Here is a 15,435-nt window from a genome sequence, read left to right on the forward strand (position 1 = left end):
ATTTACTAGCATCAGAATTTCTACTACTTCAGCCTAGCCATCCATATTCACCAGCTTTAAAACCGAGAGTTAACTATTACCTAGAATTTTATTTAAAAGAGGAATTATTATATGTTATTTTCAATCTCCCACCATCTGGACCCTAAACAGCACAAATTACCACTTCTGTTTTGGTTTTTTCACCCAAAACCACAAATTACAGCCTACCCAGTCCATGGTGTTGATCCCAATCTCTGTGGTGTTACTCACAAGTTTATTCATTAGGTACTGCAACAGATTAATAGCTTTACCTGTGTGATCCCCAAAACAGATACAACGCTATGTTTTTGTTGCATTATCTTACCTAAGTGGGCAGAGTCACCTTTCATCCTACGCTGAGGATCCTGCCAAGCGTTTCCTAGATACCTCTAGATCCCTCTTCTCCTGCAATGTGATTCTTGAAAAGCAAATGCCAGTCTTAGCTTAAGATCTTTGATTTTTCAGTTGTCCAGTTCTTTTACATTATTCACAAATGGTAACACCTGGAGCTAAAATAGGACAAAAGGCATCTTGTCACATACATAAAAATGGTATAAAACTGCCCTTAAAAGAGGAGTAGACATATACATAATTAACAGTCTTGAGATAATGAGTTCTTTACCTATCTTAGTAGAAGGGTTTTTTGAACGATAAGAGAGTTCAAGTAATTTTTAATATAATTTATATATGTATACTAAATTGTAGGTATCATATAGGCTTCCTTTTTTTTCCCATTTCTTCACACTATCTGCTCTGTGCTCACTGATTCTGCAACATAACTGGAAGAACACGTCAAACGATTTCCATTTTAACATGATAGGGATTGGGGTTTTTATACTCTCTCAAGGGTGATAGATTTTTACAAGCTTTTTCAAAGCAAATTTAGATAAACCACATATTAAAAACTTATAATTTAATATCTCAAAACATTTTGCCTATTATTGTTGCTAGCAACACAAAAGATTACTGTAAGAAGTGATGGTTGCTTTCTACAACAGCAGTACTTTGGCTATAGCAAGCTCATTATCTCACTGCACACAGTCTTCAAACCAAACTTGTTGAGCACGAAAAGTTTGCCAAGATGTTAATTTCTGGTGAATATCACACAAGAAGTAGCACTTATTACAGCTCTGATTGTAGGAGGCCCTGCATGTTTAGCCCTGCACCTGTACAGAGCCTTTCAAACCCAGGTGATGAATGACTGTGTTCAGCTTTCAGATAATGCCAGAGTAGCAGTGCCCTTTGTGTTGCTGCCACTCAATTACAGAAAGGTAAACCAGTTAAAAAAGTGAGCAATGTATAGATAACTATACAAAGCAATTGGAGAGAGATCATTTTGTCATTTAATCACTTATGTACCACCATGCATAATGATTTCTACCAAGTTCAGAAAACTCAAATCCCTTCACTACCGAACACCACTGTCCCTTTTACATCAGGCGTTTTGTCCTATTTCAATTCCTGCCTTTCCTCCAGTAATGATATCAACTGCAAATTCCCATGTCTCAGTTTTTGTTCTAAGCACACTTACTCCTTAAGGGAAAGTGAACATTTCCTCTGGGATTTCCACATAAAGAATCTAATTTAAACCACAACAACACTTCAAGTTCAGTCTACAACTTGTCATTAAGATCTCAGGCACAATCAAGCCAAGGTATACAGGATATTAGCAGTTCCTAAAGTGAGGGAGAAGGAGTGTCACCAGAAAGCTCAGAAAATGTCCATTCAGCTTTTATTTCTTCAATTTTTTCTAAAGCTTCTGCCTCCACATCATAAACTCTCCACCTTCTATTGGCCACGTGGGAATTGTAATGTTCAAACTTGGCAGCTGGTGAAGGCCCACAGCCCTAGAGCCCTAGCTGGAAGATCGTCATCTGGTTTCCTGAACCAGAGGGATGTGCCAGAATTGCCACTTGACCAGGGCACTCAGAAAAGCCTCCTCTCCCTATCCAAGGGCAACCACTCTTCCCTCACTCTGGCACGGGTGCCATGACATCTGGCAGCAAGGACAGTTAGCTGTCCTGGCAGGGAGATGAGAGTATAAATGTCTAAGGGTGGGAGACTGACCTCACAAGCTCCTGTTAAGCACATCTGGTACCCCAGACATGCACACTTTCAGGGGTGGAAGGAGGAGGGGGACAGTTGTTGTCCAACTACTCATGCACTCTTTGAAAAAACTCCTGCAACACAGACCAGAAAGTCTGAGAACTCCTCATAAACAAATAAGACCTCAACAAAACCCTAGTAAAATCATGTGACTTACAGACACAGAAAATGAAATGCCTTCAATATATGGCAAGTCCATTGGTGGCTCAGGTGTAGCTATGGAAAATGCTGAATTTACTGTAATGTTTCAAATCTGAAGCATAAGGGCCCCAGATATAAGACCAAGCAGCCTGTGCCAAATTTTCAGGAAGTTCTCCTCATTACACCTGTGAACAGGACAGACTACAGAATTTATTTTGTGGGTTTAGCAATCTCATCACTACATTTCTGCCTTGTGCAAGGTCAGGCACATACTTCCAGCAAATCTTTTACTACTTTACTATCTCCCTCTGGACCCTAGGAACACAATAGACACTGTTCCTTACTGTCCTTCATAAAGACAAATGAATGGGGTAATTTGTAATTGGTCAGATTTGGAGAGTTAAAGTTGACCTACAGTACATTTATTCCTTTAAATAAGCTTTCAGCTTTTCAGTAACGAATCTTTCTTTACTGTTTCAACCCATTGGTTCTGTCTGCTGTACTACCTACTCCTTGACAACAGCAGCTTCAAGGCTGTACCTCTGAGGCTGATCATTAGCAACACATCTCACTGGAGAACAACAAATACTGTAGCTGGGATCCCTACAGCAATCTTGTTAGGATGAATGGCCTCAGTGGTGTGATTGGCACATGGTGTGACTCCTGATGTGTCCTGCGCAGGGCCAGCAGCTGGAATCCATTATCCTGATGGGTCCCTTCCAACTCAGCATATTCTGTGATTCTCATTCATTTCCTGCTGGCTCCAGAACTGTGACCCCTTCATCCAGAAGACCAGAAGGTATCAGAAAGCATCCAAAAGACACAAAATGGTAATCAAATCAATGATTCTACCTAAATCTACCTCTCTGCCTAAATATTTGGTAGCCTTACAATCCTTACTATCACACAGCAGGTATCACTCACACAAAAGATGTGCACTTAAGACTCTGAGAACAGACCTTAATGTGTTTTCATTGTTGTGATTTGTTCTTAAAGATCAGAGTTAGTTTAAAATATCTTTAGATATTTCTGCTAATGCAAATGAATACTTAATCTCTCACTCCAAATCCCACAAGCACTTTTTCCTCAAATGGAGGAAGTTCCATGCGAGGTTACTCAGAGAACAGCCTCCTAACTTCTGCATACGCATCAGTCAGAGCCTTCTGAAAGAAAGGCGTTATCTCCAACTATCTGTATTACTGCTACTGCCACTTTGTTCTCATTTCCTTCCTAAACAGCCATCCCTCCACTTTCACTTTTGTTTTGAAAACTTTCTGTACATTTATCATTTTTACTTTCCTAAAGACCTCTGAAATCTTTTAAATCAGGAAAAGAAAGGGTAACACAGTATTTGAAAGGATATTTTTTTAAAGGTACATATTTATAACACTAAAAGATCTTCTGTATTACCTATTGTCTGCTGCTATGAGCAGGAAAACATTGAAGGTTATAAACATAAAAAAAAACAACATAGAAAATCTTTTAATCTTTGCATCCTTGGTGCTTTGATATTATTAAAAAGTACCCAGGGTTACAATGCAGAGAGGAAAAGGGTATCGCCTGAAGTTAGCTAAAAAAGCTAAATTTTATTTTAAGCTGGTACTGTTTGACAAGGAATTTCATTTTGTTGGTTAGAGCTTTTAGTGCAAGAAAAGGGAGGAGGGTGTTGTACAGGAAGATTTATTTATCTGTCATCTTTAGCTTAACAAACTTTTGGGCAACTGACAACAGAGTGAACACACACATTTCTACGACTGAACAAAGAGCACACCACTGCATTTCTGAGAAGCAGTTGAGATTAAACTCCTACTTCCCTTATGCTGAAGCTGCACCAAGGCACACGCTGCTCCCAGGTGCTGCAGGGAGCACACTCCAAGACACAAGCTCATCTCGGGGGGTCAGCTCTGCCTCTCCTAACACAATGCAGGGTATGCAGGTCCTAACCTCTGGACATATTCCTGGGCTCTGACAGGTTCCCAGTAATGTGCCAGAGCAATGTTAGTAGGAAACACAGTCATTACTGCTTCATAACTCATCCCTTACCTGAGCAGCTTCTGAGATGGAAAGCACTCCAATCCAAAACATGAATTTAGTAATAACAACAATGTTTCTCAGAAAATGATGAAGCAGCATGTGTTATTCTCATATATATCACAAAGGCAAGTAAACAGCTGATCTAGCTAATGAATCAGACACTGTTTAGATTTCATCTTTGACAGTGTTTACTTAATATAATTGTATTTGTTTTCAACAGAGATTGAATTATTTCCTGAGATGGCTGTCATGGATATTTCCTCCTCAGGTCAAGACCAGGTAACCAAGACAGAATGCTGCCTTATCAGGGGCAGGACTGTAAAAACTCTTGCAATTTCTTTACTGGTACACAAATGAGCTAAAAAAGACTTCTGAATTAGACCTCACATGCGAATGGAAGCAGGTTCAGATCAAAAATCTCCGAGCAAAAGCCTTCAGGCTCACGAGAAAGGACAGCATGATGCATTACAGCACCTGAATAAGTTGATACAGCACACGCACGGCACGTCTACAATACTTCAGTGGTCACTCCAGAATAAGCATCTGAAGATGGTCACTGCCAACACAGCAATGCAACCACAAGTTTTTTTCCCCGAGATTGTCACTTTGAATGTCTGTTCACAGTCCTTTCCTGTGCAGGAAAAGTAATTTAACCGGTTTTGATGCAAAATGTCTACTGCCTGACACTTTCTTGGAGGCATACAAATAAATTCCTGAAGATTTTTCCACACACAGAAAATCCCACATTGTGTCTAGAAGAACAGATCACAAAAACTTCACCACTTAATAAACTGCTTATCTTCAAAAAAACCGCTATGGTCTATTATCTCAGCAGTCACTGCCAAGATAGAGCAAACTGTAACAGCTTCAGAAGACAGAGCATCTGCTGAAGGAGTCCAAAATCATTTCCAGTTTTCAAAAACAAGAGTTCTGTCAACTCACTTGCCTTACACAATTATCCAAAGCAGCCCACTAGAGAGGTCCAAGATCATTAGTGAACACATAATAAAAGATCTCTTTTTAAGATAATCACTGGAAAATTTACCAAGATTATTTTAATCTTGGCTAATCTTACTTCAAGCAGATCTCCTTAAGTCCAGTTATGTCCTTGAGCTCTAAAACATCTGGGGAAAACTGAAGAATTACTTTGACTCCTTCTAAGACCCTGGTGTCAAAGGGTCAGATTATTTTCACCTGACTAATACAAGGCCATGGCAAGACTCATACTGCAGATTTGTTCGTCTGACCTCCTGAAGCATTTCTAGAAGTTAGCTGAAGCGCTGCCCATCTCGCCTATCACCTGTACTCCCACCATTTCGGCATGAGAGACCTGCACCACCAGCTGGGTAAATCCAGCGCCTTTTGGCTTTCCGCACGCTGCTCTTACGGTTACCTGATCTGCCGCTTCTCCTTGGCCAAACCTGCCCTTTGGTTAGTAAAGCGTCGGGAAGCCGATCCGCGGCAGCTAGGTGAGTTGGCGAGGGAACACCTGCACCCTTTGTTGAAGCTCTGGGGCACCTCTGCAGGATACTTACGCAGGGGACAGCGGCGCGGTTATTTAGGGATGGAAAGCCCCCAAAGGGAAGACGATCCCACGCGTTTCGGGTGCCCAGGGCAGCGGCGGCGGGGAGGTCCCGGGGAGGGAAGGGCCCCGGCGGGACGCTGCCCGCAGCACCGCGCCGGTGGCGGACACCGGCGGCGCGCTCCCGGCGGGCGGGGGGGCTGCGGCGGCTCCAGCCGGGTGGGGCGGCGCGGACCGGACCTCACCTCGCCCGGGCTCGGCCGCCCGGGCCCCTCGGAACACGGCGCCCCAGGGCCCCACCGCGGGCGGCCCCAGGGCGCGCCGCCGCCCGGGCAGGGACGCCGGCTCCGGGTGCCGGATGGGGCCGGCCCCGCCGCTCCGCACTCCCCTCTCGGGCCTGCAAGGCTCCGCAGGCCGCAGCCCGGGCAGCCGCCCCCCGCCCGCCCGCAGCCGCCGCCGGTCACATCCCGGGCGGCGGCCCCTCCACCCGCTCCGTCGCGCCCGCCCCGGCGCCCGGCGCGGCCGCGCACTCACCCGCGTCCGTCCCGGGAGATCCGGCTCCTCGGCGCGGGTCGACAGCGAGGACCAGAGCAGCAGCAGCCCCAAGAAGCTGCCCGCCAGCAGCACGGCGCGCAGCAGGAAGCCCAGCTTCAGCCGCATCCTCCCGCCCGCCCTCTGCCTCCCGCCGCCGCGCACGCAGCGCCCGGCCCCGCGCACCGGCCGCCTTCCGTCCCCCGCGGCACCGCTCGGCGCGGCCCCGCCGCCGCTCCCCCGCCTCCCCCGGCCGCCGCTGCTCTCCGGCAGCCGCCCGCCTGCGGAGGCTGTCCTCTCGCCGCCGCCGCACGTACAAACTTTCTTTTTTTTCCTTTTTTTTTTTTTTTTTTTCTCTTCCTCCCCCCCCTTTTTTTCTCTCTCCCCCGCGCCGCCCCGGTAGGCTGCGGGCTGCGCGCTTGCCTCCCCGCCGGGCGCAGGGGCCGGGGCGATGCGGAGCAGGAAGTGGCCGCTGCGGGAGCCGCTCGGTTCCACGTGGCCGCCCCGCACCGGGGCGGGAGCGCCTCGCCCCGGGCCGCCGCTCGCTCCTGCCCCCGCCCCGGCACAGCGCCGGGCGTGCGCTCCCGTGCACCTGCTCCGCCCGGACCGCGGCTGCGGACAGCCGCGCCCGCAGCCCTCCGGGACAGGGGGGAGCAGGAGGACGCCTCCAGTGGGCTCTGGGCTTTCACAGTTGGGTGGGCAGCGCTGCTTGGGCACCGTTTTGTGCAAAAAATAAGGTGCAAATGTTTAACTTCAGGGATTGTCATATACACGTAGGGTAACGCAGGCCCATTAATTGTTGTGTGCACCCTAGGCAGAGTAGAACTGGAAAGTGAACAGATTTTTCTTGGGGATAGCAGATTAAGTACAAGATTATAGAGATGCTATCAGCCTCACAGCTTGTGTGTTGTTACTAATTTTCTCCGCTAAAAGTTAGGCATCCTATTTCCTTCTTTGAAGGAATGTCGCACACGCACATACACACACACACACAGAAACCTGATACTGTATGCTCTCCAAAAAACCAGAGTGATGCAAAACCAGCCCTTCCAATGTAATAGGACTTTTGTCTTTTCTGTGTATTCAGTACTATTCCCTTGCTCCGATGTTTTTAGTTCTATTTCTTACGTGCACTGGGAGGGTTTCAGATCCATGGATCTTGAACATTGACTTTCAGTGATAAGGACCGCAGAAACAAAACAGGATATTACACCTTGAACAGGATAAGTTTGAAGGAAAAAGCTGCCCACACCTAACTGACCTTTGTAGTTGGACACACCTAGACACAAAAGCCTTTGTTTATTCTTATAACTTATGCTACAGCACTGTGTGATGTATTTTTTTTCTTCCTCATTCTGTAAGATCAAGGTAGGAGACACAGACAAATGCAGTGTTTAAGGTATGAGCAACAGCTCTAATCCTTACAAGTGTTTGCACAGCCCTGTGACTTCCAGAGGACCACAGAAATGTTTTCCTCAAAGCCTCCTCCCTGTCTGCAGTTGCAGCAACCACACAAATATCCCAACACAAAGATTTAGGTGACTGTTTTCAGGTAGATAACAACATCTGCACAGGGCTGGGAAGGACTGTTAGGGGTTTTTTGGATGGCAAACAGAGTTGAGATGCCTAGCTCTGTAGAGATCCCCTGGCTTGCTGAGCCCAGAAGGAAAAGACAAGTTGGGGCTGTAAACTGTGAAGGTCAGTAGGCTGTCAAAGAAGTATAGAAGTATCTCCTCAACTCTTCCTTCACTCCTTAGTGGAGACGTTACTGCAGCAAACAGTGCTCTTTTCTTGTTTCATTCTTCATTTTTGGCATCCCTGTTTAATGCCCTGTGCTGTTGCTCTCAGCACACTCAAGAAAAGTGAGAAGAAAAAAAAGTTAATTATAGCACTGCATGGAGGGTACGGCCATGGGATGTGATACTGCTCTGCTGCTGCTCTTCAGAGCTGAGAGTGATAGGGACAGAGCCCTCTGCGTGCAAGTTGGTATGATGAGAACTCATATTTGTAAGGCTGCCTGCCAAAACCAGATTATTTCTTTTTTCACATGGAGGTGTATGCTCTCCATGAAGCCATAGGGGAAGGTAAACCATGCATTCATGACTTCATAGAGAGCTACACCCTTGGAAGATCATCAAGAGCTTTGTCGTTTTGGTTTTAGATACCCGAAGACTTGCTGTGAGTAAACTCCCCCATTAGCTATCCGAGGACAATGGCTTCTGTACCAAGAATTTTAAACCCCCCTGCGTTTTATCCCGAAAGAGAAGTAGCTGATGCCCACTGGGAGGCAGTACGGGCCAATGGACAGGATGTTCATGCCAGCCAGCCCCTCTCTCTGCCGGAACCACCAATAACAGCAGATTGGAGAAGGTGTCATGTTTCTATTTGACCATTATATCTGCCTGCCCTGATTCCTCAACAACGAACATCATCTACCTTTTTTCTTCTCACACACAGGCCATCCAGTCTGATTCCAGAAGTATTAGGTTAATACTGACCTTGGAAGAAGTTTTATTTCAATTGTATCCTCATTAAGGATGTGCTCAAGTTTCAAATTCTGCACTTACAGTTCCTCCTATGTAGTAAAGTGCCTAAAAGACCTAAAGAACATATTTCCACTCTTGTTGAATTTGTATCAGCTAAGACAGAAAATTAAAATTAAATTTGGCTTTGGATTGCCTCCAGTACTATTCAAAACCACTTTTCAAAGTCTTTTACAACCTGGAGAGAAGAAGAGGGAGGGTTAAACACAGGCTTTAGTCTCACTCAGTTACAAAATATAAATAAATATAAATTTATATATAAAAATATAAATATATATAAACAAATACATAATAGATAAATGTATAAATATATAAAAATCATGATGCTTTTACTATACAGGCAGTATTAAAATACAATTCTGTTATTAGGGACTCAATCTCTGTTTGATATTCAGTCATTCAAATCTTTCAAACAGGCTGGCGACTGTCACAATGTTTATATCTTTATGTGGACATCTACTGCTTGTCACACAGAAATCATATGTTCGCTTTTCCATGTATGACTCCAAATAAATACGCAATGGCATTTAAGTCATTACAAAGACTTGCTGCTCTTGAACCAGAGACCTATGATGACCTGGAGGTGAGGTATCCGATTACCAATCCCCTAAGCCATGCAGTTGACTTATTGCTGGGGATTTGGGGGATGGTGTCTGGAGCAGGGTCACTAACCAATGTCAAAACCTCATGCAGTGCCTCTCATGGGAGAAGCATCTGGATGTGGATCTATCTCTTAACTCTTGTCCTGAATATCTGGCCACAAAAAAACACTCTGCTTGTTCAGAGCACAATGCCTGAAAGGAAATTCCTACAGACTTTTGTACCTCTCAAGGTGAAATTCACGTTCCATAATACAACAAGCTGCTGTAAAGGCTTCACTCTACATAAAACCTCACATTTTGCTCATTTGAGGGTTTTCTTCTGTCAACACACAGACAATCTTTGTAAAATCTGCAGTTCAGAGACCAAATTTTCTTTCTACTTAGTGCAGAGAGCACAAAACACAACTGGGTTTTTTTTGTCATGTTTGAAATTAAATCTTTGAAATTAGCAATGGTGTGCTGGTTTCGGCTGGGGTAGTGTTTATATTCATAGTAGCTGGTATGGTGCTACATTTTGGGTTTGTGCTGGAAAGGATAACACCAGGATGTTTTAGTTGTTGCTGTGCAGGGCTTTCCCAGAATCAAGGCCTTTTGTGCTCCTCACCTCATCCTGCCAGAGAGGAGGCTGGGGGTACACAAGGAATTAGGAGAGGACACAGTTGGGACAGCTGTCCCCCGCTGACCAAAGGGATGTTCCAGACCATATGCACCATGGGAAGGAGGAGGAAGGGGATGACATTTGGAGTGATGTTGTTTGTCTTCCCAAGTCACCATTAGGCATGATGGAGCCCAGCTTTCCTGGAGATGGCTGAACACCTGCCTGCCCATAGGAAGGGGTGAATGAGTTCCTTTTGTTGCTTTGCTTGTGTGCATGGCTTTTCCTTTACTTATTTAAATGTCTTTGTCTCAACCCGAAAGTTTTCTCACTACCCTTCCAGTTCTCACCCACATTCTGCTGGGGGTGATGTGTGAGAGGTGGCATAGTGCTTAGTTGCCAGATGAGGTTAAACCATGACAAATGGATTCTAGACCTCAAAAAGTTACACTTTCCTTAGATGTTTCCAGATATAACTACCAGCACTTCATTAAGTGCAGTATTTCCCTACACCATATACTCTAGGCTTCATATAACAGCAAAATTAGTCATGCTTTGATTAAAGGAAGTGTTCGAAAATACCAGCTGGCAGAAAGTAACTTGCATTCCTAAATGGAATACTCTCAACACAAGGAACACCTTTGCTCCAGTGAAACCTTCCAGCTCCATGTAATCTCTTTTCCCATCCTGACCTTGCATTTAGATGGCCATCTCTGAACAACGACTTTGCTGTTTTCCATGCTGTTCCTTTGGATCTAAGGCGAGCTGGCCATTGACACTTACGGAAAGCTTGTGCAGTGTCTTAGCCCTACAGCAGATTTATTAGTACTGCATATCGGAGCCCTGGGGTGTCCTGGTGGAATCCAGGACACGCCGTCCCTAGTTTTCATCTGAGAAAGTAGGAACTCAATGTATGGCTGAAGATGCCTGGCCAGATCTTCCTTACTTTATGTTAAGCTCATATTCCCTTCTGACTCCATCCCAAGCACTGAAAGATTTGAAGAAAGATTCTGGATTAAAGAGGTGGTCATTTCTAGGAATAATCCAAAGGGCACAATTTGGCATACATTATCATGAATATAAAATTATGCTCTAAATATTTAAAATGTGTGTATATTTAACCTCAGAGTTGACAAAAAGGAACTGAAGTACAGGATTTAAAATTCTTCTTAATTTCTGAGATTGTTTTAAAAGTACTTTAATCAAATAAGTGCCTCTAGGGAGTACTTAATATATGCTTTTGCAACCTAGACTATGATTGCTTAATCTTCACTGTTTTGTGTTCATGATCTCCAGTCTTTAGTATCATCCTTCCCGTAATTCTCAATTATCCTTCTTTTCTTACACCAGCAGTTTAGCCATGCATGTCCAACCAAAAATTATCTTTCAGTATTTCAGCATTTGAATAGATGCTTTTGGCAGAGTGCTGTTCGCCTCCTTTGCTGTTCCTGTCACTCTTATGAAGAATGTGTTATGAAGTTCCTGTCATTACATTTAGCCCCCATACTCCTGTCATGCCTACTTAGTCTGTTTTATTCCTGCAGTATCACCTCTAGCTCCTCTTCTCTTTTCCCACACAGCAACAGTAAGCAAGCTCATTATTTTGTACCGGTCTGAATTCTACCAATGTCCTGAAGATTGGAATGTAAAATGATTTTTTTTTCCAGCTGCCCTTTCTGATAATGAGTACCAGTCAATGTTTATGAACTATGTTGTATTATTAATACTGCTTTTGTCCAAAAAAATTAACTTTTTTTGCACCTACAAGTCCTCAGAATATTCACGCTGATGAGTGTTGACAATCCTTGACAGATTTAGATCTCATTAAAATAGTGGATGGGATAGTCTGTTACGTGGGTGATTCTGAGCATGGTTTTGCCATTTAAAAAGTAAATTATATATTTTAAATTACTTTTCAAAGAAACTCTTACCTGTATTTTGAGACAGACAAAGTATGAGTAGTCATATACTCACACCAGTCTCAGGTCTGGAAAATTTCCTTTTTCAAGGTGCCATATTTCTGAGTATTTCAAACAGAAATTAACTTTGCATCATTTCTTGAATCTAGGGCAGAGAAAATTGAAATAGGTTGCTGCAATTTCTGTTATGCTGAAAAAATGAATGTTTTAAACACCTACAATTTCAGATGCTGAGCTATTTTTCTAAAAGACTTTTCAAGTATAGTAAATTAGTGGAGTTAATTTGATGAAATTGTCAGCCTGAACAAGAACCACAGTGCCTTTGAGAGAAAAAAATGGAAAATTTTACAACTGTAAATTTATTAGATTTTTGTATTTCTTAGGATTTTTTTTATTTAGTGATAAACCATTGACATCTTAGCAAATAACTGGCAACTTGAGTATTATCAATTCAGTATAATTTATCAGCTATAAACCTTCAATATGTTTGGCACAATTCTTTTCAGGATATATTCTGCCATTTTGTTCAAAATTAAACAAAAACTAACTGCTGAAGATATGAACCATTTGTAAAGCATTAGAAAAGTTAAATAAAGCCAATGTGTCAAATCTGCACAAGATAAAGCCTTATGAAGTTTCACAGAGAAATATAAAAAGACACTCAAAATTGGTTACATGGAAAAGTGTGGATGTACAGCAGTTACTAGATGCTAAAACCAGGATATGTTTTTTGTTCCTTGGCTTAGTCACCATTTCAAAGAGAGTGGCCTGCCTCATCTTACATAAATGCATAAAAGGTCCATGAATAATTACTAGAAAAGACCAGTCCAGTAGATAGATTTATACACTGCAGAGTTCTGCCAGACTCTGATTTTCAAACTGGGATCCTGGGGAATGCTGTTTGCAACACAGAATGATAGCAAGACTATGGCTGTTAGCCATATAAAGTTTGTGGTATTTATCACAAATTGTTAACTGGAAGTTAAGGGTCTTAGTAGCAGTGAATCACAAAAGCATTTCTAGGCAGCTCTGAGCTCTCTTAATTTGCAGATTTCAAAAACTGTTAAGTTCAATGTTATTAGTGGTTGGAAACAAACACCACAATGCTGAGCAGTCTCTTTTCGTAGCAAGCTGCCATTTGGAGAGAAATTCTCAAACAGTAGATTATTTCTATTATGTATCGTCTGACACCAAGTTGTATTGATTAGTAATTCAATGAAATGATTCCCTTATAAGAGGCATGTTTTGCAGGAATTGCAGGCAATAGCAGCTGTTGTATCATAACATTGCACACATTCAAATCTTCTACTAAATATAACCACAATGAAATAGATTTCATAAGGGCTTTAGTAGATGCAGAATCCTGTGGCAGTTTTTCCCTTTCCTCAGGTCCAAAGCTACAGATATCCCTACTTGGTACGAATTAAATTATTTCTAACTTTTATGTCTTTATCTCAGGTATCAATATAAATAATTCTTTCATTTTTTTTTAGTGTTTTCTAAATTTTTCACAAACTGAGAGGTTAACAAAAAACCCCCCAAAAACCAACAAAACAAAAAATAAACTACCAAAAAACCGCAAAAAATCCCCGACAAAACCAAATGAACAAAAAATCCCACACTTAACCAACTAAAGGGTAAAAATTATTAGACAAGTCAAAAAGACATTGAAATGAAAGTAAAGACTTATAATAAAGTCATCACCTTGGCAAGCAAAACTCCACTGCTTTTCAGTCACCCATGACAAGTAAGAGTGACAATGGCAGGATTTCACCAATCTTCAAATATTGCAGGTTTCCAGATCCCTCAGATCACTGATATGAGATCACTGCCACTCACCCCTCCTTTTTCTAATACATAACAGTGTGCTGGTTTTGGCTGGTTTTCTCTTCCCAGTGGCTGGATGGGGCTGTGTTTTGGATTTGTGCTGAACACAGGGTTGATAATGTGGAGCTGTTTTTGTTATTGCTGAGCAGGGGTTGCACAGAGCCAAGGCCTTTTCTGCTTTTCGTTCTGCAGTGCTGGGGAGGAGACTGGGGGTGCATGGGAGGTTGGGAGGAGACGCAGCCAGGACAGGGACCCAAAATGACCTCCAGACCATAAGACATCATGCTCAGTATAGAAAGTTGGGGCAGATGGATAAAGGGAGGTACATCTGGAGTGATGGAGTTTGTCTTCCAAAATCATCATTAGATGTGATGGGGCCCTGCTCTTCTGGCAATGGCTGAACACCTGCCTGCCATGGGAAGCAGTGAATTAATTCCTTGTTTTGCTTTGCTTGTGTGCTAGGCTTTTTTTCTCCCCTTAAACAGTTTTTATCTTTTTATTATTGTGTCCATGAGTTCTCTGGCTTTTCTTGTTCTGATTCTCTGCCTGATTCTGCTGGTGGGGAAGTGAGTGAGTGGCTGTGTGGGACTTGGATGCTGGCTGAGGTGAATCCATGACAAACTGCAATGATTTAAAAACTAGTTAGCTGAGTAGTTGAATTAAAAACTTTTCTAAATTCCCAGGTGTGTGCAATTAGCAAGAAGCAGATCTCTAGACTGTGCTCCTATTTTTACTCTGATGCCTAGAGGAGCTGGAACAGAGGCTAGACAGAGTTAAGGAGAATAAAATGGGTATTTATTGAGAGGCCTTCAAAGGCCACACCCTGGCAGTGCCAGTCGTGGGTCCTGCCTGGATGACTCCAAGATGGAAGCAAAAGAGGGCTTGGTCACCAGATCTTGCGTCTTTATAGGTTTTAGTCCATTTGCATGCAGGAGTCAACTATCCAATTAATAGTCTCAAATTGTGATGTTTCATCCTCCTTGCTTGCTTGCCTTCCTGCCCTCCTCTTTCCATGTTGTTTATACTTAGGGCCTGAAGTTTGAAGAAATTGTCCTTGAGTCCTTAGCTGGAATAGGACTGTTTTGTCTTCACCACCCAAGCACAACAGAAAAGCACACCCAAGAACAACAGAAAAACTTAAGGCATCAACTCTGGCTTAACCAAATCTTTGTTCTGAGTAGTTTGATCAAATCAGGGACAACCCTTAGGTTTAGATGTCAGAGTTTACAGGATAAGTGGGAAAAGGTTGATTTACAGTTTTGTCCTTAAAAAAAAAAATCACTCGATTCAACTTCTAAAACGTATTTATAGAGCAGAAGACTAATCCAATTAACATTATTTCAAATTAAACTGAAGAATCACTGATTTACCCTTATTTCCATTCACTGATTCTTTGAGTAATGAAAGCTGCTCCTGTAAACCTTAGGCTGAAGTTTATTTCATTCCTGATTTACTATCAACAACTCCGACATTTGTATATATCCCAAAATGAGCACAGCATCTGTGTAATTAATTGTTTGGATTTTTTTCTTTTTGCCTGCGAATAGTGCTTTGGGACAAAGCAGAAATGACAGGAAAAGTTCATATTCAATTAAAG

The 15,435-nt window shown here is 42.9% G+C and overlaps 1 protein-coding gene across 4 annotated transcripts in view; it reads right to left on the reverse strand.

Annotated features, from left to right (window-relative positions):
• GALNT7 (polypeptide N-acetylgalactosaminyltransferase 7) overlaps nucleotides 1–15,435 on the reverse strand; it is a 92,380-nt gene that overhangs the window by 63,787 nt on the left and 13,158 nt on the right. Inside the window, exon 1 of one of the 4 annotated variants that reach the window (XM_014883978.2) lies at nucleotides 6,356–6,499. The exons of 2 other annotated variants lie outside the window; for them this stretch is intronic. In XM_014883978.2, the coding sequence (XP_014739464.2) occupies nucleotides 6,356–6,481 (126 nt within the window). In that variant the 5' untranslated portion in view covers nucleotides 6,482–6,499. Of the gene's footprint in view, nucleotides 1–6,355; nucleotides 6,500–15,435 lie in introns of those variants that run through there. One more of the 4 variants, XM_014883979.2, reaches the window with a different exon arrangement.

Source organism: Sturnus vulgaris, chromosome 4 (assembly GCF_052056855.1).
Source record: "Sturnus vulgaris isolate bStuVul1 chromosome 4, bStuVul1.hap1, whole genome shotgun sequence".
Taxonomy (NCBI): domain Eukaryota; kingdom Metazoa; phylum Chordata; class Aves; order Passeriformes; family Sturnidae; genus Sturnus; species Sturnus vulgaris.